A 26916-nucleotide genomic window follows, 5' to 3' on the forward strand; every position below is an offset into this window, starting at 1 on the left:
TAAAAATATATATATTTATTACCGAAAACAATAGTGAACTGAACGGGTACACCCTGGACAGATCAGCAGTCCATCTCAGGGCCAACACATTCACATTCAAATTCCCACCTATGGGCAATTCAGAGTCATCAGTTAACATAACTTACATATCTTCAGTCAAAGGAAGGAGGCCAGAGTACCCACAGAGAGGCCACGCTGGCACAGGGAGAACTAAAATTACAAAAATGGCTAAATTAAAAATGTTAAATTTCATCTGTGGATTTTTTTTAATACTTGAAAAGAAAGATATACTGCTGTACAGTTAGCTTTCTAAGATTCCATTGTATGGAAACAAAACAAAATGCTTCATCCTGCTTCTCTAGACATCCCAGTTCAAAAATGAATAAAAAAAAGTGCTTTATATCCTTGTCTTGCAGTTGAAGTCAAAAGAAATCTACACAGATATGTTAAAATACTAAAGTGAAATGCAGGAACATTCAACTACATTATTGTAAGAGAGTACTGACTTTACTAATGTTCACATTAGAGCATGTGTTGCTGAGTTTTTGTACAGGTCTGTTGGTGGTTTGTTTCACTGTGGGGTAACGTACACAGTAATAAACAGCTGTGTCCTCAGGCTGCAGATTCTGTCCTGTTATAGTCACTGTTCTTGCAGAAGTGTCTCTGTTGTAGCTGAACTTGTTCTTCAGAGCATCATTTTGACGAAGAGTACCTCCACCCCACATATGAGAAATCCAGTCCATCAGTTTTCCTTCACGCTGTCTGAGCCAACCTGTAGCATAGCTGTCATCAGTCATAGAATAACCAGAGACCTGACAGGTGATGGTCAAAGACTGTCCAGGCTGCACAACCTTTGACTCTGGCTGGATGAGATCAATACTGTACACACCTGTGGAAACAGAAATCAACATTATCTCCATCATTCATCTGACTACTCAGTGTTTCTAATGTGTTTATTAGTGTGAATCCACTGAAAGCTCCTCACAGGATCCAGCTGCCAGCAGCAGTATCAGAGCTACAGAGAACATGGTTGATGTTGAAGCTGAACTGATGTGAGCTCTTCTGTCCTCTCACTGACACACACACTTCGCTTCCTTATGAGGAACCTCCATTTTGCATATTGTTTAATATTTAAATTTCTCTTTTGTCAAGAAAATGAAGAAACAACTAAATCATGTAAACAGTGTGATGTGTTACTTAGTAAGGTGCTGACAGAGTAATAATACGAGGAAAAAAAACACAGTTTTTCCTTCAAGAGTCCAGGAAGTCAAAGTTTGTCTTATCACAGAATCACTTGTTCATTCAGCTTTAATCACAAAGTCTCACAAACACAAGAATAAACAGCAGCTCCTTCAGTCTTCCAGCTGTAAATGTTGAAATCTTTTAGAGTGAGGTGGTGAACTGCTACTGATTTAACTGTTGAAGCTGCAGTCACTGCTGATCCAACTGTTAAATGTTCTGTTTGATGTGATTATAAATCTCTAGTTCAGTCCAGGGTTTGAGTGTCAGTCAGTTCAGATCAATGAGATGAGCAGATATGAGTGTCTCCTTATAGTGACAGAGGAGAAGGGAACTTGACACTGACTGCCCTCTAGTAGTTTTATAAGAGACACATAGTAATACACTTTAGATTCCACACGTTAGTTACTGTGACTTGTCTAAAAGTAGATGCATGTAGTCGTACCAAGTTGCTGTATTGTAATCATCACAATCTGACAGTTTTTCATTTTGTCTTTTGTCAAGAAAATGAAGAAACAACTAAATCAAACCATGACGTCTTGTTTCCTACAGATAGTTTTCACTCGTACATAAAACATATAATCCAAAAATCCTCCCAAGCAATAAATCAATAATCAATAAAAATGATTTTGTATCATATTCACATTATCTATCAGCTACTTTCCATATACAGTCCCAGCAGAGCAGAGCTCAATCAGTTGTTATCTACTCTCTCTCACCTCTTCACAACACAACTTACAACTTGTGAATCATCAAAATATAGAGATGGTCTGAAGCCCTGGAACAGATATACAGTATGTTTGTATGTTTGTAACTTCACAATACGAAACCTACAGTAACGGTCGCCAACCTTTTTTGCTCCACTCGCCGGTTTCAAGCAAGACAATATTTTCACGGAGCAGCCGTCGTCGGGGGGTCAAAACAAACAAGCAAACAAACAAATGTAAAGTGCATAATAAATACAACTCACCATAACGCAGCAGAAGGCAGCATCAGCTCTTCACCAACAGTGAAAGGCTTCTTAGCCTTAGCAACACGGTTAGCAACGAAGTATGGTGTTCTTACTGCGGCTACGCCTGTTCTATCTTTCTTGTTCACGTTTTTTTCTTCAAAGAACTTGGGTTCAGACTTGTCTTTTAGTGCAGGGTGCTTTCTCTCTGCGTGTCGAAGCAGTTTTGAAGGCTTCATGGCCTCATTTGATAGCCTGTTGCCACATTATGTAGAGGGAGGCCTGCAGCATGTGAATCACCTGTCACGATAAGGCCGTACTATAAGTCAGACTCCTGGTATTTCCCACTGAACGTAACCTTGTTTTTCTTAACAGTCTTTGGTTTTTCTGCTGTCTCATCCCCGGACCTCTTCCCCTTTCAAAGACGCTCTCCACAGACATTATTATTATTATTATTATTATTATTATTATTATTATTATTATTATTATTATTATTATTATTCATTTAAGCTAGTTAGCTAGCTAGTTTCATTTGCCGGGCATCAGCCATGACAGAGACAGGTATGTGTCAAGTGATATCAGGAGGCACAGACGGATGTGATGCGCAGAGATTCCGGTCATTTTTCAAAATAAAACACCCAACATGTGACTAGGCTCCAATGACTAGGCTCCAATAGTCATTAACATGAAATACTATAAATGATTTATTCTTTCTGTGCGGCCCGGTACCAAATGATCCACGGCCCGGTAGTTGGGGACCGCTGACCTAGAGGGAAACCTCCTGAACTGCCCTGCTGTCCAGTGAAAACTAGTATACCACCACACACAGAAACAGTAACAAACGTATTTTTGTCTTTTAGATCAGATATCTGAGTGATAATATTCATGATGTATTGAGAGATGGTATATATATTTGTGTGTGTCCATATGTGTTTGTGGTCACATTTTTCTTTATTGAGTGTTGTGTCTGCACAATGATCTTCAGAATTTTTGTGGTTCTATTTTTCTTGTTTTACAGCCCAATAAAGATGAGTACTGTAGTACTGATTTTGTACAGCTGTTCAACTAACTCCAGTCACTGTGACTCTCGAGAACAATAATAAACAGCAGAATCTTCAGTCTTCAGACTGTTCATCTGCAGATACAGCTGCTGTCTGCTGTTGTCTCTGGAGATGGTAAACCGGCCTTGGACTGATTGAGAGTAGCAGATGTAGCTACTGTCCCAACTGATATAAGTGATCCACTCCGGTCCTTTTCCAGGAGCCTGTCTGATCCAGACCATGGCGTAGTCACTGAATGTGAATCCAGAGGCTGTACAGGTTAGTGTGTGGGATTCTCCAGGTCTTTTAACCACTGGTTCAGATTGTGTTAGAGTCTGACCATCAACACCTGTGACAACACAAAACAACACAATTCACAATCATATGAATTAAGATGATCATTGGTATTAAAAAATATTCTAAATCACAATCAGTGAAAGTCTTCACCTGCCCAGCAGAGAGTTAAAAGCAGCAGTCCTGTCCTATAGTCCATCATGTTAAAGTGTGTGTCCACTGTTCTCTGTCATCCTCTCTGCAGTCAGATAAGTAGAGGTGGAAGACATCTGAGTTTTGCATTGACTCCTCCTCACAGGGATCAGTCAATTTAAATTTTTTTCTGACATGTTTTTTGTAACATATCTATAGGCATCAGATATCACAACTTCCTCTCCCACATTTCTTTAATAAAACTTCAACTTCCTAATTTTGATTCATAAAGTCATGAAATAAATCAGTATTTTAAATTATTTTGGACTCTGACCAGCCAGGCTTGTTGTTTAATCAAATATTTCTCAGTTCATTCAGTGTTTAAAAACAAATTAATATAACTCATGGTTTGTACATGTGAATGTTAAATGGTCAATTTAGTATTATATAAAGCTTTTATAACTGAGGAATATTATCTATTACTGTGATTGATGTAACATCATAAACAATAAATATTTACACGAGTTTACAATATATATGAATTAAATGTGGATAATTTAAAGTGAATTTGCAGGTGGTGAGAAAACTCAGATATGTACATCTACATTATCACTTAATAAGAAAGTACTGTCTTTATTAATGTTCATATTTAGAACATGTGTTTGTGGGTGAGTCACATGTGTTGCTGAGTTGAGCAACATACACAGTAATAAACAGCTGTGTCCTCAGGCTGTAGATTCTGTCCTGTTATAGTCACTGTTCTTGCAGAAGTGTCTCTATTGTAGCTGAACTTGTTCTTCAGAGCATCATTTTGCCAAAAGTTACCATCTCCCCACATATGAAAAATCCAGTCCATCAGTTTTCCTTCATGCTGTCTGATCCAACCTGTCCCATAGCCACTATCAGTCAGAGTCACTTTAATAGGAATAATATAAAATATAAAATTGCTGTATTGCCATCTCACCATGTCATACCACTAACCAGTGCTTTCATACACACAAGCACACACAAACACACACACACACACAAACAGGTAATAGTGAAAATGCATGATATACTTGTCGAATTTAGGGAAAATCTAAATTTTCCTATTCTAATTGAGGCTGAAGTGGAATTATAAAAGTATAAAGTAAGAATAAAATTACTTAACTACTCTTCTGTCTATCAGGAGCAAAAATTCCTCTACTATACAATATTATATTGATCAACTCACTGGTAGTGTCTTTATTAATTGTAATATTTAGAACATGTTTGTCTGTGGTTCAGCCACAAGAGCATCTGGGTATTTGTGCAGGTCTGTCAGTGGTTTGTTTCACTGTGGTCTTCAGTGTACCACTGTGCACGTACACAATAATAAACAGCTGTGTCCTCAGGCTGTAGATTCTTTCCTGTTAATGTCACAGAACTAGTAGAAGTATATGTGTGGTAAAGGAACTTGTTCTTCAGAGCATCATTTTGTTCAAAGGTGCCTCCACCCCAACGATGCATGATCCAGTCCATTGGTTTTCCTTCACGCTGTCTGATCCAACCTGTAGCATAGCTGCTACTAGTCATAGAGTAACCAGAGACCTGACAGGTGATGGTCAAAGACTGTCCAGGCTGCACAACCTTTGACTCTGGCTGGATGAGATCAATACTGTACACACCTGTGGAAACAGAAATCAACATTATCTCCATCATTCATCTGACTATTCAGTGTTTCTAATGTGTTTATTAGTGTGAATCCACTGAAAGCTCCTCACAGGATCCAGCTGCCAGCAGCAGTATCAGAGCTACAGAGAACATGGTTGATGTTGAAGCTGAACTGATGTGAGCTCTTCTGTCCTCTCACTGACGCACACACACAATTCACTTACTTATGAGGAACCTCCATTTTGCATATTGTTTAATATTTAAATTTCTCTTTTGTCAAGAAAATGAAGAAACAACTAAATCATGTAAACAGTGTGATGTGTTACTTAGTAAGGTGCTGACAGAGGAATAATGTGAGAAAAGAAAATACAGTTTTTCCTCCAAGAGTCCAGGAAGTCAAAGTTTGTCTTATCACAGAATCACTTGTTCATTCAGCTTTAATCACAAAGTCTCACAAACACAAGAATAAACAGCAGCTCCTTCAGTCTTCCAGCTGTAAAGCTGTTTAGAGTGAGGTGGTGAACTGCTACTGATTTAACTGTTGAAGCTGCAGTCACTGCTGATCCAACTGTTAAATGTTCTGTTTGATGTGATTATAAATCTCTAGTTCAGTCCAGGGTTTGAGTGTCAGTCAGTTCAGTTCAATGAGATGAGCAGATATGAGTGTCTCCTTATAGTGACAGAGGAGAAGGGAACTTGACACTGACTGCCCTCTAGTGGTTTTATGAGAGACACATAGTAATACACTTTAGATTCCACACGTTAGTTACTGTGACTTGTCTAAAAGTAGATGCATGTAGTCGTACCAAGTTGCTGTATTGTAATCATCACAATCTGACAGTTTTTCATTTTATTTTATGTTTGTAATGATTATTGTTATTGGATAATGATGATCCTTCTCAGGGCCTTTATTTTGAAAAAACAACAATTAACAACAAAGATGAAATGTAAATATAATTATTCCTCATCCTTCGATGCAATGCAGACAGGAATATTGTAGGTTTTTGTACAGCTGCTCAACCACCTCCAGTCACTGTGACTCTCGAGCACAATAATAAACAGCAGAATCTTCAGTCTTCAGACTGTTCATCTGCAGATACAGCTGCTCTCTGCTGTTGTCTCTGGAGATGGTAAATCGGCCTTGGACTGACTGAGAGTAGTATTCAGTCCTGCTCCTGCCACCAAAGTAACCATATGCATATGCAGTTGAAGTGATCCACTCCAGTCCTTTTCCAGGAGCCTGTCTAATCCAATGCATGCCGTAGTCACTGAATGTGAATCCAGAGGCTGTACAGGTCAGTCTGTGGGATTCTCCTGGTCTTTTAACCACTGGTTCACATTGTGTCAGAGTCTGACCATCAACACCTGTCAAGAGAATAAAATCATACAGAAAATAATGAAGAAATAAATTGTATTAATAAATTGAATATACATTAAACAGATTGTTCTGAAACTCTTCACCTGCCCAGCAGAGAGTTAAAAGCAGCAGTCCTGTCCTATAGTCCATCATGTTAAAGTGTGTGTCCACTGTTCTCTGTCATCCTCTCTGCAGTCAGATAAGTAGAGGTGGAAGACATCTGAGTTTTGCATTGACTCCTCCTCACAGGGAGGAGAGAACTATATTGGACTTGGTTTTCAGTATAATGTTTAGTAAAACTTTCATGTTCAGATGTCATTCATCAAATCAGTTGCTTGTCTTACATGTTTTAATCTAATTTATGGAAAATGTTAATGTTCTTGTCACTGAATGGCAGCACATTTTTCTTCCTCCACACACAAATAATGTTCCTGGTGCTGCAGAGAGAAAAAGTGAGTGTGTCGTGACGTTACTGTTGAGGGACGAGAAAGTTCTTGGTTTGAACCATGGTCTTTGCATGTGAAGTTCACATGTTCTCCCCGTGCCTGTGTGGGTTTCCTCTGTGTGCTCTGGCTCCAATCCAAGGACATGTTGGTTAAGTGGGACTCTAAATTGTTCATGAGTGTGAATGATTGTTTTTCTCTATATGTCAGCCCTGTGATGTGACCTGTCCAAAGTGTAACCTCTTGACTTATGTCAGCTGGAATTGCCTCCAGACATTAGATGATGAAATTTTCTTTATTTGTGTATTTTGAACTCTATTACTTAACAATCTTTTATCATTTCATTTTATTGTTTTTATGTACTGTACGATTTTTTACAGATGTTCAACCAACTCCAGTCACTGTGACTCTCGAGCACAATAATAAACAGCAGAATCTTCAGTCTTCAGACTGTTCATCTGCAGATACAGCTGCTGTCTGCTGTTGTCTCTGGAGATGACAACAGTGTTAACAGTGTTAACTGTGTTAGTGCTTATTGAAAGTGTGTAACATGCTCTTTAGATTTTAATCAAGGCTCAGGCACTACCAGTAAACACATAGATGTACATGTCTGTACAGTGCTGCACTGCAGCAACCCTCAGTACTTACTGAAGTGGGCACAATTCTAGTGTACTATTCCCCATATTGTTAATACTGACTGTCCCACAGAAAGATGTGGTAAGTCAATATTTACCCTTGTAAAAAATACATGTGGTTATAATAAATTAACTGACTGCACAGTTCTTCATCTAGGCTACCATCCTCAAACAATTTTCTTGTTACTTGTTTTCTGCTTGTAAATGTGGAATTTGCCATTGACTATCATGCGTTACGCTGACTGATTTAAATCTACCGTCTACATTTTGTAGACATGAGGAATCAACCCTAGTCTGTTGTTTAGTTATTTCAATTTATCATTTCGAACTTAGTGAAAACTGCAGCTGATTAAACAGTCGTAGCTGCAGCTTTGTCATCACATTCACAGTCCTATGTTTGATAAAACATCTCAACCAATTAACATATTGCACTTCTCTTTTTGCTACAAAGTGTTTTGTAAATGTAAACTTTTTCTTGAGGCACATAACTGTGGTAAGAATGAGTACTGTAGGATTTTGTACAGCTGCTCAACCAACTCCAGTCACTGTGACTCTCGAGCACAATAATAAACAGCAGAATCTTCAGTCTTCAGACTGTTCATCTGCAGATACACCTGCTGTCTGCTGTTGTCTCTGGAGATGGTAAACCGGCCTTGGACTGACTGAGAGTAGTATTTGCTGCTACCACCATTACTGCTGAAAGCAACCCACTCCAGTCCTTTTCCAGAAGCCTGTCTGACCCAGTTCATGTGGTAACTACCCAAATTAAATCCAGAGGCTGTACAGGTCAGTGTGTGGGATTCTCCAGGTCTTTTAACCACTGGTTCAGATTCTGTCAGAGTCTGACCATTAACACCTGTCAAGATGAAAAAGAAAACATCACATGTATCAAGATGTAAACTTAGAAATAATGTATGGTTGGCGTCAGTCAAAGTCTTCACCTGCCCAGCAGAGAGTTAAAAGCAGCAGTCCTGTCCTATAGTCCATCATGTTAACTGTGTGTCCACTGTTCTCTGTCATCCTCTCTGCAGTCAGATAAGTAGAGGTGGAAGACATCTGAGTTTTGCATTGACTCCTCCCCACGGGCGGGGGGGAGGGTCACTAGACTTTTTTAAAATGACTGTTGTGAATATATTGAATGTTTAATGAACAGGAAGCGTGTGTCCATGTCGATAAAGTATTTACTGGTGCATTTCAACATTGTTAATCAGTATTATCAAAGCAGCCATATATCATATGGGTTAAATGACCGGAATATAAATTCGGCATAAACACACGTAAAGAGCATTATAAATACAACTCGCACTCGGCTACACTTGTCCTGTCCCTCTTCTTCACGTTTTTTTTCTTCAAAGAACCTGGGTTCAGGCTCGTATTCTAGTGCAGGGTGCTTTGTCTCTACGTGTCGAAGCAGTTTTGAAGGCTTCACTGCCTCATTTTATAGCCTGTTGCCACCATATATACAGTCTGTTTGCCACATATTATGTAAAGGGCGCCTGTAGTATCTGAATCACTTTTCGCGGTAAGGCCGTACTTTAAGTCAGACTCCTTGTATTTCCCACCAAATGCAGCTTTGTTTTTCTCGACAGTCTTAGGCTTTTCCTCTGTCTCATCATCGGACCTTTTCCCTTTTCAAAGATTCTCTCCACAGACATTTGTCTTTTTTTTTTTTTTTTTTTAATTTTAGCTAGTTGGCTAGCTAGTTAATTTTCGGCCATCATGCAGTATCAGGAGGCACGGACGGATGTGATGGGCAGAGTTTTCGGTCATTTTTCAAAAATCCCGCGAGGATTTAAAGTCATGTGACATAGAGACGTTGCGCGGGACCGGCGTAAGTCGGACAAAATCCCCTTACCGGCATGCATTGTTTTAAACTCAGCACGCATCAAGTCTGCGCTGCGCAACGCCGTACACCCAATCTCACGCTCCAACCTCCCCTCACTCGTGAGCAAGACCCCGAGATACTTAAACTCCTTCGCTTGAGGCAGCAAATCTCCAGCCACGCAGGGGGGAACAATCCACCGTTTTGCGACTGAGAACCAGGGTCTCAGACTTAGAGGTGCTGTTAGGATCTAGAGAATAATTTTGTTCTACTTTACTTTAAAAAAAAATAATATTATATCGATATAATAATGATGTTATGGCAGAGACACTGAGGGTTTGTGTTTTGTTGAATGACAAATAAAGTTGTCAACTGGGTTACTGAAACAGTTTCATTTAAATCAAATAAAAAATTATATCTAAACTAAAGTTCCCCTCTTTAACAGTGAACTGGTGTGAAATCATTAGTGGTCTGATGGCTCCTCCTCTGGTGGCTTCATGTTACAAGTGTTCAGGCACTGAGGGGTTTTTGTTCAGGTCTACAGATGGTTTGTGTTGTTGTGTGTATCTGGCACAGTAATACACAGCAGTGTCTTCAGGCTGTAGATTCTGTCCATTGAGAGTCACTGTGTTGCTGGAAGAGTCTGTGCTGATACTGAATTTGCTCTTTAGTGAATCTTTGTAGTATGCGTTGGATCCAGCTGCATATCCAATCCACTCCATTTCTTTCCCTGCAGGCTGTCTGATCCAAGCTGTGAAGTAGCTGCTGACAGAATAAGAGACCTGACAGGTGATGGTCAGACGTTGACCTGGCTGCACAGTCACAGAGGCTGGCTGTGTCAACTGTTCACAATTCACACCTGTTAAAAAAAGAAAACATTTTGTGATAAATTCTAAAGTTATAAAGCAATAGAAGAAATGTTGTCTATGACAAATCCAGAGACTCACAGGATCCAGCTGCCAACAGCAGCAGCAGAGCTACAGAAAACATGGTTGATGGTGAAACTGACGTGCTGTGAACTCCACTGACAGTCTGATGTGAAGTTTTTATAGCTGAGTAACAAGGAAGGTCACTGAGTTTGCATAGAGACCTGACAGATGATGGTCACATGGGTGTGGGTCAGTTTGGAGCTAAATACAGGAAACTGTTATGATTATTAATGATGATGTTCATTTCATGATTCACTGAAAATCCTGCAAGAAACCTGAAGCCTCGAAAGGAAATTCATTTCTTCTGAACTGAAACCTGTACAAAGATATGCCAAAAACTAATTGCTGTGGTGCACAGGAAAATACCTGCTGACATATCTGTCAAATAAAACAGCTCTTTTATATCAGGTTTCAAAACTATGAAAAACTTGGACAGTAAAGTTTCTTGTTTTAATTAAGCTTTGTTGTGAAATAAGATAGATTTACTTTATATAGAAATTTGATTTCTGCATTCATGTTTGTTTAGTTTTTTTATATTTTAAAATGTTTTTATTTATTTTATTCATTGAAAGTAGACCTTAAAATCCTGATCAGACATTTGTGATTCTGATACAATATTCAGTGTACCTTTATTGAATCACTTTCTTGGGCTATTTGAGCTGAGAACATCAGTCATTTAAGGTAATGGAAGTGTGATGATTAGTGTAGGATTTTGTACAGCTGCTCAACCAACTCCAGTCTTTGTGAGTCTTAAGCAATCCACTCCAGTCCTTTTCCAGGAGCCTGTCTGATCCAGGCCATTCAGTAGCTGCTGAGTGAGAACCCAGAGACTGTACGGGTCAGTGTGTGGGATCCTCCAGGTCTTTTTAACCACTGGTTCAGATTCTTTCAGAGTCTGACCATCAACACCTGTCAAGACAAACAAGACTCCCTGTCCTGTCCTGTAGTCCATCATGTTAAACTGTGTGTCCACTGTTCTCTGTCATCCTCTCTGCAGTCAGATAAGTAGAGGTGGAAGACATCTGAGTTTTGCATTGACTCCTCCTCACATGGAGAAAACAAATGGACTGGATGTATTTGATGAAACTTAGGAATTTGTTTTGCATTGATACCTTCTGGTGAGACTAGATTGAATGTTTAATGACCAGGAAGTGTCTGTTGAAGTCAGTAAAATTCAAATATTTTCTGATGCTTTTCAATTTCAGTATTTTGTTCATCAGCACTAACACAGCAGCCAGGTAACAACACACAATCACACAGGCAGGAGTACCAAATCCCACTCTTTTGTGAGTTGCAGACAAAATAGAGCAAGATCTGCACCCATATGACCAATAACCTATGACAGGCTACACCACAGAGAAAGAGAGACTGCACCTCAGAACTGTAATTATGTCACTCTAGTCCAATCATTTAATTAGCTGTGTTTAAGGGGAAGATGAGGGAAGTTCAGTCTTTGTCAAAAACAGCCCTGATGCTCTGATGCAACCGAGGGAGGTTTACATTATCACTGAAATGTTGATGACTCCTGTAAGCTGGAAGGCCTGAGGAAGATAACATGAACAGGGCCTTTCTCAACCAACCAACATGTTTTTGAGTCACCAAATGTAAACTAAAAAACACGGAATGCACATTATAATACATTATTTAAAAACCGATGGACTAAGGGAAGTCATGTAGTGTGATGGTTCATTTCACACCTGCTGTACAAATTATTGTTAAACCTAAGAAGCAGGAGGAAGTCACAAACAGTAACGGCAGCTGCTCCTTTACTGTGCATTTGTGTGTTTCTATTTAGTGCTGTCATGCTCCTCTTGGTTGTTGTCATTCCAGTTTACGTGTTCTTACTGCCACCTGTAGGTCTCTGTAAAACATTTCTCTAGAGTTTTTGTACAGCCTCTCTGCTCACTTTAACTAGTGTGTGTGTTTGGCACAGTAATACACAGCAGAGTCCTCTGGCTTTAAGTTGGACAGTCTCATATGCACCATGCTGTTGCTGTCATCTCTACTGATCTCTGCACGTCCTCTCACACTGCTGGAATAAGAGTTTCTACTGGCATCTGAGAAGCCTTCTCCTATCCATTCCAGTGGTTTTCCTGCAGGTTGTCTGACCCAGTTCATAGTACAACAGCTAAATGTGAAGCCAGATCCTCTGCAGGAGAGACTGAGAGTCTCCCCAGGCCTTTTCACCACTGAACTGGAAGGAATGGACTCCATCCTCTGACCTGTACAACCTGATGAGATGAAAGGAGAGAGAGAGACCACAGAACAAAGTGAGACAGTTATCTGGGAGGTTTTCTGGTATCACTGACTGACCATCAGTCAATGTTGTCTGATAAAAGATGAAACATCAAGAAGCAGGAGAACTCACAGAGCAGAGAGAGAGCGACCAGCAGAAGAGTGAATGTGTTCATCATCCTGAGGCTGGAGATGTGACCTCTGATGCTCCACATAAAGTACAAGACCAGTCAGCAGGACAGAAGTACACTGCACAGACTGAAGATTTGCATCAGGATGTCATGAGGAGGGAGTGGCTCCTGTAAAGGAAGTCTGTTGTACTTTAATTGACTCATATCAGTTATTTTGTCCATCAACATGAGATACAATATCAAATGAGAAATACATTTTAGTTGCACAGCAGTTTAAACCATTAACATCATCATGAGTTTGATTAAAAAGTATTGTGATGATTGATAGTCTCTGCAGGAAGGACTGCAGATGGAAAGAGGCTTTAATTTCACTCTAATCTCCTGCAGACTAAGCAAAGGTCAGTCTTAAGACTAAACTTAAACATGAGAAAGAAAATACACCTTTTGGATAGTAAGGACTTCATAATCAAATAATGTCCAAAAACCACTATCTGCCCTTCACTCTGGGTCAGTTTGCTGTCTCAGACCCACTCTGTGTGTCAGCAGACTCATCGTATTCTGGAATACCAATAAATCACCACCACTACAGCAAACTTTGAATTAAGGACTTGAGAGTTTTTCCTCAACACATGTTATGTGACAAATGATCAATGATCAAGTTACACTGTAAAATTATTAACCATTATTTTCCAAAACATACCTGAAATTTATATTTAACCAGTTTGATGAATGGAGGCTAGTGAAGAATTAGGATAGTTAATTGTATCCTTAGATTTTCTATAATGTCTTATAATAGTGGGGATTCTTGTTATGTTAATAAAACACATTCATTAAAATCAACAATGCAGTAAATGTAATAAACAAAACTGAATGTTCCCAGTGGTGGTGGTAAATAGAGGAAGTAATTTTTGTATGACTCTCCTATTACTGTCTCTCACTGTGTCTCTGGCACAGTAATACACTGCTGTGTCCTCAGTCTTCAAACTGTTCATCTGTAGATAGACTTTACTGCTGGAGTCATCTCTGGAGATGGTGAATCTACCCTGGACTGACTGGGAGTAATAGATAGGAGTACTAGCTGTGCTTATATAAGCGATCCACTCCAGTCCTTTACCAGGAGCCTGTCTGATCCAGCTCCACACTGAGCCTCCAAAGTTAAATCCAGATGTTGTACAGGTGAGTCTGTGGGACTCTCCAGGTCTTTTAACTGCTGGTTCAGACTCTGTTATAGTCCAACCTTCAGCACCAGTTGAAACAAACAGAACAGCCACCAAGAGTCTCAGCTCTCTGAAAGCCATGTTGACAGTGTGCTCAGTATGTTTTCACATCCATGAATCCTCTTTAAATATGATGTAAACTGGATCCCTGTGAGAATTTGTTTACAGTAAGCTCCTCCCACATCACATTCTGCTTTTAGAGTCAAATTCAGAACACAACACAACACAAAATAAAACAGCATTTAAACAAATAGCAAATACTGATTTAAAACATCTTTATCTACATGATTATAAAGAAATGTATTCACTTAAAATGTTATTATTATTACTTTATATGTTTTCACTGAAGGAATCAGCAGACTTGTTTTTCTAAAACTGGACTCTCAGTTGATTTGTATAAAGTCTTCCCTGTTGTTGACTTTTTAATTATTTTTAAATTCAAAATAGTTCAATTTAGAAATTCTAAGTTCATGATATAATATATATTGCATCTGATTGCAATTGTTTATTTTATTTTATTCTGTTTTGTTACTGAAAACAACAGTGAACTGAAGCAAGATAATCTAAACAAACACTTGATTTGCTGCAGCTGGTTGAGGGTCTGGATTTTTTTAGACTTCTGAAAGTTTCAATATTCAAATTGTGTTTGAAGCCACAGAAATACAGAGAAACTCTGAGGCACTGGACAAAATTAACTACTTAGGAACTGAAACTTGTGTGGTGATATGCAAAATACTATTTTCTGTATTTAAGATTTTTAAAAAAGTCTGCTGACTTATCTGTCTAAAATATTTAAATGAAATGTCTATATCACATTTGAAGGGAGCAAAAGACAGTTAAGTAAGTGTACTTCAGAACATTTGAGCCTCCATTTTTTCTATTAATCCACAGTGTTTTCAGTCTGTGTATACTGTAATTTTAACCACTCTCCAAACTCTAATCTACAAAAAGTCATATTTGAAAAAACTGTACTTTTCAAAAGTAAAAGAAAAGAGAACCTATCTTTTCAGTTAATGATGGACTAAAGTTGTTGTTGTAGTTGTTGTCCCTCAGAAGCAAACATTAGATAAATTAATATACAAATACTTAAATCAATTAAAATTCATTAAAATGTGCATACAGTGAATGATTGTGAATATGAGAGACTGAAATTGAGAGAATAAAACCAAAAGGCTGAAATGGATGAAATGATAGATACTGCTGCCATCACAGTGTTCTCGACCTTAATATTGTAAAGGTAACTTTATGGTGTGAATTATAGGCCTATACTGTACGAACAAATAGGAAGATCATCAGCTTTTGACCTTGTTGTTGTCACAACCTATCATACCATCCACCACCGTACTGAATTTATTTTGAACTGGACATATTTCACTTTTCTAATTATGTTTTTCACTGTTGCAACTGACTCTGTTAGTTTGACCATAATGTAACAGCATATAGAGACACTGTCACTGAAGTCACAGTCTGAGGTTTTTGTGCAGCTGCTCCACTGTCTTCAGTCACTGTGTCTCGAGCACAGAAGTAAACAGCAGAATCTTCTGCTGTCAGACTGTTGACCTGGAGGTACTGAGTGCTGCTGGACACATCTTCAGTCATGACGAAACGACTTTGAAAGGAGCTGCCATAGCTAGCAGAGTTTCTGCCTGTGTTCATCCACCCAATCCACTCCAGACCTCTCCCTGGTCTCTGTTGTATCCAGTGTATATAGTAGCTTGTCATGCTATAACCAGATATGATACATGACATCTTCACTGTCTCTCCAGGTCTTTTCACCTCAGATGGAGACTGGTCCAGTTTGATCTCACTCCAAACTCCTGTAAGTAAAGAAGATCATAATCAGCATCCATCAAAGTTGTGATACTTACCAAAAAAGGAGACAAAAAATTCTGTTTGTTAAAGTAGAAATTATTTTCCTACCATGAACAGTGACTATAAAGAATAGACTCCAATAAATCATCTTTTCCATTCTGTCAAACACTGTAGTTCAGTACTTTCTGATCAAAGTGTTTCAGAAATACATTAAATTGTCCCAATGTTCTGACACAATTGATGACAGCTGCTGGTGGTGTGTTTATAAGGAACAAAGAGTTTGCATAGACCTCCCTCTACAGGTTTAAAAAGGCAACGTGTAACACCTACATTTTAGAGGAGTATTTGAGGAATCAATGGGCCAACACATATAGACAAACAACCACTCACACTCACATGTGTCCAGGGTATCTGAAAAACTCAGGAGGATCTTTAACAAACATAGTATCCCTGTGTATTTCAAACCCAGCAACACACTCAGACAGAGACTGGTACATCCTAAGGACAGAACACCACACACCCACAAAAGCAATCTGGTGTATGCAGTCCAATGCAACGAGGAATACGAGGACCTCTACATTGGCGAAACAAAACAACCACTACACAAACGCATGGCCCAACACAGGAGAGCTAACTCCTCAGGTCTGGACTCTGCTGTCTATTTACATCTAAAGGAGAAAGCCCACTCCTTTGAGGACAACAGGGTCCACATCTTGAACAGAGAGGACAGATGGTTTGAAAGAGGAGTGAAAGAAACCATCCCTCAACAGAGGAGGAGGTCTGAGACACCACCTATCCCCAATTTACAATGCCGCCCTTTCTTCCCTTCCCAGTAGACTCAACGATTTGGCCTCTAAGAAAAACAACGTTTCACAAAAGGCCTCATGTGACTCTGACAACTGTCGTTATAATGGGGCCCTAACGAAGTCGAAACTAACTTTTCTACCAACAACTGTCACCCTAACGACTGTTGACACATGGAGCACAAAGGATCCCTCACAGAGGTTAAATACCTGGGTCTCCACACCAAAATTTTAGTTGGACCAGTCCCAGCCTGGTCAGATGTGTACAGGAACTGATGAAGCCTCTTGGATGAGAGGTGAAACGTCTTCCCAGACTACAACTAAGTCCAGTTGCATTTGATTTAAATTTCCTTGAGGTATCAATTAACTTAATTTACATGTCTTTGGACTGTGGAAGAAAGCCAAAGTATCCAGAGAGAAGCCACGCTGTTGCAAGAAGAACATGCAAACTCCACACAGAAAAGCCCCAAGTGAACCGGGGCTTGAACTCAGACCCCTCTTGCTGTGAGGCGACATTGCTGACCACTGCACCACCATGCCTGATATTTTCTTAATATGGCTAAATTTAAAAACTTAAAATTTCATGTGATATGTATATTTTTTTCATACATTAGAAAAGAAGGATTCCATTGTATGGAAACAGAAAAAAATGCTTCACCCTGCTTCTCTAAACATTCCAGTACCAAATCTGAATATTATAAATGAATAAATAAAAATGCTTCACATCTTGCGGTGGAAGTCAGAAGAGCTCTACACAGATATGTTAAAATACTGAAGTGAAATCCATGAACATTATTATAAGAGAGTACTGACTTTACTAATGTTTACACTTGTGTTAGTGGTTGAGTCACATGTGTTGCTGAGTTTTTGTGCAGGTCTGTTGGTGGCTTGTTTCACTGTGGAGCGTACCCGTACACAGTAATAAACAGCTGTGTCCTCAGGCTGCAGATTCTGTCCTGTTATAGTCACTGTTCTTGCAGAAGTGTCTCTGTTGTAGCTGAACTTGTTCTTCAGAGCATCATTTTGACGAAGAGTACCTCCACCCCACTGATGAGAAATCCAGTCCATCAGTTTTCCTTCACGCTGTCTGACCCAACCTGTAGCATAGCTGTCATCACTCAGAGAATAACCAGACCTGACAGGTGATGGTCAAAGACTGTCCAGGCTGCACAACCTTTGACTCTGGCTGGATGAGATCAATACTGTACACACCTGTGGAAACAGAAATCAACATTATCTCCATCATTCATCTGACTATTCAGTGTTTCTAATGTGTTTATTCGTGTGAATCCACTGAAAGCTCCTCACAGGATCCAGCTGCCAGCAGCAGTATCAGAGCTACAGAGAACATGGTTGATGTTGATGTTGAAGCTGAACTGATGTGAGCTCTTCTGTCCTCTCACTGACACACACACACTTTCATCTCCTTATGAGGAACAGCCATTTGCATATTGATGAATATTTGAATTGTTCTTTCATCAAGAAAGCATGTGCAGTCCTAGGACGTGAACTGTTACACATCACTGTCACATGAGATCAACAATAAACAGCTGAACCTTCAGTCATCTTTAGATTTACTGATCATCACATTACATCACATTCTTACAGTCAAATTCAAGGCAGTGAACACAACATTTAAATGAATACCACATACTCATACTGATTTAAGACATCTACACTGCTGATTAAATTTGGAAAATGTAATTATTATTTTATTAATTATATTATTATTTCACATGACCTCATTGGATCCAGCAGATTTTTTCTCTGTGAAAATGTATTGTGATTGTATTGATACATTGTATCGAATGTATTTGATTCGGTTGTCATTGTAATTAATATTAACATTTAAAACAGTGGATTAGATTAAATATTGTGCCGCTGTGAAAAAGGTGTTACATAATTGTTTAGATTTAACTACTGAGCAAAAAGATTTTTTTTTTTTTAACTCTGTTGGTACTGTTGATGAAACAAGAAGACTACAATTTAAAAATAAAAACAGATTTTCCAAATCTCCTTCTTGTTATTCAATGGTAGTACATTTCTCTTCCTGCACACACAAATAATCTTCCTGGAGCTGCAGAGAGAAAAAGTGAGTGTGAAGTAACATTACTGAAACAAGAACTGTCAGTGGAAAATAGCTGTAAAGAATAAAAGAATAAATACAATGCTGCATTCCTAATCATACAACCTGTTAATTTATATCTAATTTCAAAATCACTTCTTTCAGCCTAAAATCAACTGGATAAAAACTTTTCTGTCTCGACTTTGAACAAAATGCAGACTTGTTTTTTGCTCGACTAAAATTTGACTAAAGATAAAAAAGGATGATGTTGACTGAATGTGACTAAAACTAATATGGACTGAGAAAAACTGATGAAGACATGTAGGTTAAGTGAGACTCTAAATTGCTCGTAGGTGTGAATGGTTGTTTTTCTGTATATGTCAGCCCTGTGACAGACTGGCGACCAGGGTGTACCCTGACTCCTGACTAATGTCAGCTGGGATTGGCTGCTCACATTAGATGATCAAATTTTATTTTATTAATGTATTTTAAACTCTATAAAATAATGACCTTTTATCATTTATTTTTATTTAAATTTATTGTTTTTATGAAATGAAGGGAAAAGGTGTTCATTAAAAGATAACAGTGACAAAGACAAAATAAATATATGATCACTGTGGGTCTATCAGTAAGACTGAGTACTGAAGATTTTTGTACAGCTGCTCAACCTACTCCAATCACTGTGTGTGCCGAGCACAATAATAAACAGCAGAATCTTCAGTCTTCAGACTGTTCATCTGCAGATACACCTGCTGTCTGCTGTTGTCTCTGGAGATGGTAAATCGGCCTTTGACTGACTGAGAGTAGTAAATGCTAGTAACATCAATGGTGGCAACCCACTCCAGTCCTTTTCCAGGAGCCTGTCTGACCCAACCCATCAAGTGGCTACTGAATGTGAATCCAGATCCTGTACAGGTCAGTCTGTGGGATTCTCCAGGCCTTTTAACCACTGGTTCAGATTCTGTCAGAGTCTGACCATCAACACCTGTCAAGAGAATAAAAAACATCAAGTGGAATAGGCTGGTGAGACAAATAATGGCTTTGGAAATTTTAATTAGTGAAAGTCTTCACCTGCCCAGCAGAGAGTTAAAAGCAGCAGTCCTGTCCTATAGTCCATCATGTTAAACTGTGTGTCCACTGTTCTCTGTCATCCTCTCTGCAGTCAGATAAGTAGAGGTGGAAGACGTCTGAGTTTTGCATTGACTCCTCCTCACTGGGAGGTTAGTTTGGAACAGTACAGATCTCAGTTATTTTTAGTGAAACTGGATGGTGTTTACTGTTAATGATTCATTCCTCCAAGAGTCCATCTTGCATATTGCAGGGCAATTGTGCAATAAGTTTATTTAAGTCTGTTGCCCTTTATTAGTAAGGACAGTCAGCATCATGATAGGACAATGACAAAAGGGCAAAGAATTTTAACCCAAACCACATGTCCCTCAACTTAACCAAGTATTTTTGTGCCTAAATGTATCTAAACCTTTATCATAGCTTTGTCACAACATAAAAAGGTTAGGGTTAGGGTTTTTTTTTTTGTAATATTGATGTTTATCTGTATGTCCTGATGCATAATGCACTTTAATTTAGGTATCACTCAAATGTTTCTCTCTTCAACAGCGAACTGGTGTGAAATCATTAGTGGTCTGAGGGCTCCTCCTCTGGTGGCTTCATGTTACAAGTGTTCAGACACTGAGGGGTTTTTGTTCAGGTCTACAGATGGCTGCACATTCTGTCCATTTAGAGTCACTGTGTTGCTGGAAGAGTCTGTGGTGATACTGAACTTGTTCTTTAGTGAATCTTTGTAGTATGCGCTGGATCCAGCTGCATATCCAATCCACTCCAGTCCTTTCCCTGCAGGCTGTCTGATCCAACCTGTCCAATACTCGCTAACAGAATAAGAGACCTGACAGGTGATGGTCAGACGTTGACCTAGCTGCACAGTCACAGAGGCTGGCTGTGCCATCTATTCACACTTCATACCTGTTAAAACAGAACATGTTGAACATGTTGAATATTGAATCAGTGTAATGACAGTGAACAGTCAGTGAGCTGTGATCATACTGTCAGTGTCTCTGCCTCAGTGAGACTCACAGGATCCAGCAGCAGCAGCAGAGCTACAGAGAACATGGTTGGTATTGAAGGTGATCTGATGGGAGCTTCTCTTCTACTAACAGCATCATATCAAGTCTTTGTAGCAGACTGTGAGGAAGTTCACTTTGTACAGAGTATGACACTGACAGAAAGAAGGATGGACTGTCCTGTCACAGTTGTTCTAACATACACAATATAAGACAATTAATGCTGCCTCAGTGTTTATGTATTTCCAGCTCAGATTTGCTCATTTGTTCTGCTCAGCAGTGTTTGTGGACATAGTGGATATACCATGCCAAATGTTGACTCACAATAAATGAGCCAAGTTCAAGTTCACTCACATATTTGTATACATACCAAAAGTGGAAATCTAGGTGTGACTTCCATTGCCCTGACTGCATTTAAAAGCATTCAAGAAAAAAATAATGAAGCTAAAATAATAGGCCTCAAAACATTAAAATCAGAATTCTAAAAACACACTGAATGGACATTATAATACATTATTTAAAAATCTGATGGAGTGAGAGAGGACTCTGTAATGTAGCCTTTTGGTTCATTTTATACCTGCTGGACAAAATCATTATTAGGAACATTATTACAACTATTACTGTTGTCATAAAAGTCATAAAAACATGTTATTGTGAACCCTAAGAAGCAGAAGGAAGTCACAAACTGTAACGGCAGCTGCTCCTTTCATACTGTGCATTTGTGTGTGTATATTTAGTGTCACTGTCATGCTCTTCTTGGTTATTACTGTTACCCCAGTTAATATGTTCGTACTACCACCTGTAGGTCTCTGTAAAACATTTCTCTAGAGTTTTTGTACAGCCTCTCTGCTCACTTTAACCAGTGTGTGTGTTTGGGACAGTAATACACAGCAGAGTCCTCTGGCTTTAAGTTGGACAGTCTCAGATATATCATGCTGCTGCTGTCATCTCTACTGATCTCTGCACGTCCTCTCACACTGCTGGAGTAAGTGTTTTTACTGGCACCAGCCTTCTCCTATCCATTCCAGTGGTTTTCCTGCAGGTTGTCTGACCCAGTTCATAGTACAACAGCTAAATGTGAAGCCAGATCCTCTGCAGGAGAGACTGAGAGTCTCCCCAGGCCTTTTCACCACTGAACTAGAAGAAATGGACTCCATCCTCTGACCTGTACAACCTGATGAGATGAAAGGAGAGAGAGAGACCACAGAACAAAATGAGACAGTCATCTGGGAGGTTTTCTGGTATCACTGACTGACCATCAGTCAATGTTGTCTGATAAAAGATGAAACATCAAGAAGCAGGAGAACTCACAGAGCAGAGAGAGAGCGACCAGCAGAAGAGTGAGTGTGTTCATCATCCTGAGGCTGGAGATGTGACCTCTGATGCTCCACACAAAGCACAAGACCAGTCAGCAGGACAGAAGTACACTGCACAGACTGAAGATTTGCATCAGGGTGTCATGAGGAGGGAGTGGCTCCTGTGAATGAAGTCTATTTTACATTAATTGACTCACATCAGTTATTTTGTATTCATTTTAATGTAGCTGATTGTCCATCAACATGGGATACAATATAACACGGGGACTATATTTTTTGATGATTGATTTCTGCAGGAAGGACTGCAGAAGCTCTAATTTCTCTCTCCTGCAGACTATTCAAAGGACATCATCTGTCTGAAGACTGAATAAATGCAAATTAGAGATCAAATTAGTGCAGTTTGGTATTTGTAGTTCTGTGACTTCACTCCTTGAGAAGTATTTTTAATGAATCTCAAAAGCTGTGTAACTGATAAAGTAACACAATTTGTAGATGGAAGCTGTTCAAGGATTAAAGGATGTTTGGGTATGATTAGATTTTCTCAAATTACTTGAAGTGAGGAAACAGGGGACTGATGAGTATTGTAGGATTTTGTACAGCTGCTCAACTAACTCCAGTCATTGTGGCTGTCGAGCACAATAATAAACAGCAGAATCTTCAGTCTTCAGACTGTTCATCTGCAGATACAACTGCTGTCTGCTGTTGTCTTTGGAGATGGTAAACCGGCCTTGGACTGACTGAGAGTAGCTTTTGCTGGTACTACTCTTCCATTCATGCCAGGCAATCCACTCCAGCCCTTTTCCAGGAGCCTGTCTGACCCAGACCATAGCATAGTCACTAAATGTGTATCCAGAGCCTGTACAGGTCAGTGTGTGGGATTCTCCAGGTCTTTTAACCACTGGTTCAGATTGTGTCAGAGTCTGACCATCAACACCTGTCAAGAGGGACAAGAAAATCAGTTTTTTTTAAATGCTGGTTTTTAAAGACAATTTCACCTCAACATCAGTGAAAGTCTTCACCTGCCCAGCAGAGAGTTAAAAGCAGCAGTCCTGTCCTATAGTCCATCATGTTAAACTGTGTCCACTGTTCTCTGTCATCCTCTCTGCTGTCAGATTAGTAGAGGTGGAAGACATCTGAGTTTTGCATTGACTCCTCCTCACAGAGAGGAAGCTAATGGACTGACATGTTTTAATTTGTAAAATATCTATAGGTATCAACACCACAACTTCTTCAACTTACTAATTTTGGTTAAGAAAATTTTTATTTTTATTGTTTTACAAAAAAGGTTTATATAAATCACTTAAAGTTAGATGAGCTAAATAATCCATTATAATTTTTGAATCAACCAACAGCTACAAACAGTTTTTTTCATGACAACATGTCATAAAATGAATCAGTATTTTGAATATATTTTCAACTGTGACCAGCCAATATTTTTGTTTAATCAAATGTTTTTCAGTTTGTTGCAGGTTTCAAAATAATTCACGATTTGTACATGTTAATGTTAAATGGTCAATTTAGTATTATATAAAGCTTTTACAACAGAAGAACATTGTCTATTACTGTGACTCTATCTACATTATCACTTAATCAGAAAGTACTATCTTTATAAATGTTCACATTTATAACATGTGTTAGTGGTTGAGTCACGTGTTGTTAAGTTTTTGTGCAGCTCTGTTGGTGGTTTGTTTCACTGTGGGGTGACGTAAACAGTAATAAACAACTGTGTCCTCAGGCTGCAGATTCTGTCCTGTTATAGTCACTGTTCTTGCAGAAGTGTCTCTGTTGTAGCTGAACTTGTTCTTCAGAGCATCATTTTGACGAAGAGTACCTCCACCCCACTGATGAGAAATCCAGTCCATCAGTTTTCCTTCACGCTGTCTGACCCAACCTGTAGCATAGTCATTAGTGTCTCCTTATAGTGACAGAGAAGGAAACTTGACACTGACTGCCCTCTACTGTTTGTATGAGAGACAGTGCAACATTATTTGCCACCTTAGTGCATGAATGTAGTATGGAGTTGTTGTGCCTGTTATTATTTAGTGATCATGCTTCCCTACAATTTATTTTAAAATAAAAAAACAACAACAATTAAACATAAAACAGAAATAAAAGTATTAATCAGGATGCATTAGCACAATAAAAGTATTGAAGGATTTTGTACAGCTGCTCAACCAACTCCAGTCACTGTGGCTCTCGAGCACAATAATAAACAGCAGAATCTTCAGTCTTCAGACTGTTCATCTGCAGATACACCTGCTGTCTGCTGTTGTCTCTGGAGATGGTAAACCGGCCTTGAAATGACTGAGAGTAGTAGATGTTGCTACTGTCATAATGACTCGCAATCCACTCCAGTCCTTTTCCAGGAGCCTGTCTGATCCAGGCCATATAGTAGCTGCTGAATGTGAATCCAGATGTTGTACAGGTCAGTGTGTGGGATTCTCCAGGTCTTTTAACCACAGGTTCAGATTGTGTCAGAGTCTGACCATCAACACCTGTCAAGACACAAAACAACACATCATGTGACTTAAGATGATCATTGATATTAAAAATATTCTAAATTACAATTAGTGAAAGTCTTCACCTGCCCAGCAGAGAGTTAAAAGCAGCAGTCCTGTCCTATAGTCCATCATGTTAAACTGTGTGTCCACTGTTCTCTGTCATCCTCTCTGCAGTCAGATAAGTAGAGGTGGAAGACATCTGAGTTTTGCATTGACTCCTCCTCACAGGGAGGAGAGAACTGGACTTGACTTGGTTTTCAGTTTATTGTTTGGCAAAAGTGGAATATTAATATTAAAGAGCCGTTCCTTCAAGTCTGTCAATTTAATTTTTTTTCTGACATGTTTTAATTTGATTTGTGTAACATACCTATAGGCATCAATATCACAACTTCCTCTCCCACATTTCTTTAATAAAACTTCAACTTCCTAATTTTGATTCAGAAAATTGACGAATTTACAAAAGGTTTTACATAAATTAATTAAAGTTAGATTAGCTAAATATTCCACAGCAGTTTTCTAATCACCAAGATCTACAAACATTTTTGAAAACTACTTTTTTTCAACATGTCAGAAAATAAATCAGTATTTTAAATTATTTTGGACTCTGACCAGCAAAGCTTGTTGCTTAGTCAAATATTTCTCAGTTCATTCAGTGTTTAAAAACAAATTAATATAACTCATGGTTTGTACATGTGGATGTTAAATGGTCAATTTATTATTATATAAGGCTTTTACAACTGAGGAATATTATCTATTACTGTGATTGCTGTAACATCATAAACAATATATTTACATGAGTTTACAATATATATAAATTAAATATGGATAATTTAAAGTGAATTTGCAGGTGGTGAGAAAACTCAGATATGTACATCTACATTATCACTTAATAAGAAAGTACTGTCTTTATTAATGTTCATATTTTGAACATGTCTTTGTGGTTGAGTCACATGTGTTGCTGAGTTTTTGTGCATCTCTGTTGGTGGTTTGTTTCACTGTGGGGTTACGTGCACAGTAATAAACAGCTGTGTCCTCAGGCTGCAGATTCTGTCCTGTTATAGTCACTGTTCTTGCAGAAGTGTCTCTGTTGTAGCTGAACTTGTTCTTCAGAGCATCATTTTGGTAAAAGCTACCACCTCCCCACATTTCAAAAATCCAGTCCATTGGTTTTCCTTCACGCTGTCTGATCCAACCTGTTGCATAGCTGTTATCAGTCAGAGAATAACCAGAGACCTGACAGGTGATGGTCAAAGACTGTCCAGGCTGCACAACCTTTGACTCTGGCTGGATGAGATCAATACTGTACACACCTGTGGAAACAGAAATCAACATTATCTCCATCATTCATCTGACTATTCAGTGTTTCTAATGTGTTTATTAGTGTGAATCCACTGAAAGCTCCTCACAGGATCCAGCTGCCAGCAGCAGTATCAGAGCTACAGAGAACATGGTTGATGTTGAAGCTGAACTGATGTGAGCTCTTCTGTCCTCTCATTGACACACACACTTCGCTTCCTTATGAGGAACCTCCATTTGCATATTGATTAATATTTAAATTTCTCTTTTGTCAAGAAAATGAAGAAACAACTAAATCATGTAAACAGTGTGATGTGTCACTTAGTAAGGTGCTGACAGAGTAATAATGTGAGAAAGGAAAACACAGTTTTTCCTTCGAGTCCAGGAAGTCAAAGTTTGTCTTATCACAGAATCACTTGTTCATTCAGCTTTAATCACAAAGTCTCACAAACACAAGAATAAACAACAGCTACTTCAGTCTTCCAGCTGTTTATGTTGAAATCTTTTAGAGTGAGATGGTGAACTGCTACTGATTTAACAGTTGAAGCTGCAGTCATTGCTGATCCAACTGTTAAATGTTCTGTTTGATGTGATTATAAATCTCTAGTTCAGTCCAGGGTTTGAGTGTCAGTCAGTTCAGATCAATGAGATGAGCAGATATGAGTGTCTCCTTATAGTGACAGAGGAAAAGGAAACTTGACAGTGACTGCCCTCTAGTGGTTTTATGAGAGACACATAGTAATACACTTTAGATTCCACACGTTAGTTACTGTGACTTGTCTAAAAGTAGATGCATGTAGTCGTACCAAGTTGCTGTATTGTAATCATCACAATCTGACAATTTTTCATTTTATTTTATGTTTCTAATAATTATTGTTATTGGACAATGATGATCCTTCTCAGGGCCTTTATTTTGAAAAAACAACAACTGACAACAAAATGAAATAGAAATATAATTATTCCTCAGGATCCTTCAATACAATGCAGACAGGA

General features: G+C 38.8%; 2 protein-coding genes and 6 gene segments (V, D, J or C); all 8 read right to left on the reverse strand.

Annotated features, from left to right (window-relative positions):
• On the reverse strand, positions 1 to 26148 carry LOC127142994 (Ig heavy chain V region MC101-like). The segment is given in 4 exon segments: positions 1 to 712; positions 23958 to 24017; positions 25821 to 25937; positions 26034 to 26148. Coding segments are annotated over 4 exon segments (447 nt in total).
• LOC108880742 (uncharacterized) overlaps positions 1 to 26916 on the reverse strand; it is a 155373-nt gene that overhangs the window by 74712 nt on the left and 53745 nt on the right.
• LOC127142993 (Ig heavy chain Mem5) overlaps positions 1 to 26916 on the reverse strand; it is a 102451-nt gene that overhangs the window by 65946 nt on the left and 9589 nt on the right. The window lies entirely within an intron of this gene.
• Positions 8246 to 8727, reverse strand: LOC127143006 (Ig heavy chain V region 914-like). The segment is given in 2 exon segments: positions 8246 to 8577; positions 8663 to 8727. Coding segments are annotated over 2 exon segments (363 nt in total).
• Positions 10030 to 26916, reverse strand: part of LOC127142998 (probable non-functional immunoglobulin heavy variable 3-38-3) — a 28948-nt gene continuing 12061 nt past the window's right edge. The window contains 1 exon segment of the V gene segment in view: positions 10030 to 10325. Coding sequence covers positions 10044 to 10325 — 282 coding nt within the window.
• On the reverse strand, positions 19300 to 19902 carry LOC127143011 (immunoglobulin heavy variable 3-30-3-like). The segment is given in 2 exon segments: positions 19300 to 19720; positions 19807 to 19902. Coding segments are annotated over 2 exon segments (357 nt in total).
• On the reverse strand, positions 22722 to 23204 carry LOC127143003 (immunoglobulin heavy variable 3-30-3-like). The segment is given in 2 exon segments: positions 22722 to 23060; positions 23146 to 23204. Coding segments are annotated over 2 exon segments (366 nt in total).
• Positions 24280 to 24810, reverse strand: LOC127143010 (Ig heavy chain V region 914-like). The segment is given in 2 exon segments: positions 24280 to 24621; positions 24711 to 24810. Coding segments are annotated over 2 exon segments (360 nt in total).

Source organism: Lates calcarifer, linkage group LG11, assembly GCF_001640805.2.
Source record: "Lates calcarifer isolate ASB-BC8 linkage group LG11, TLL_Latcal_v3, whole genome shotgun sequence".
Classification (NCBI taxonomy): Eukaryota; Metazoa; Chordata; class Actinopteri; family Centropomidae; genus Lates; species Lates calcarifer.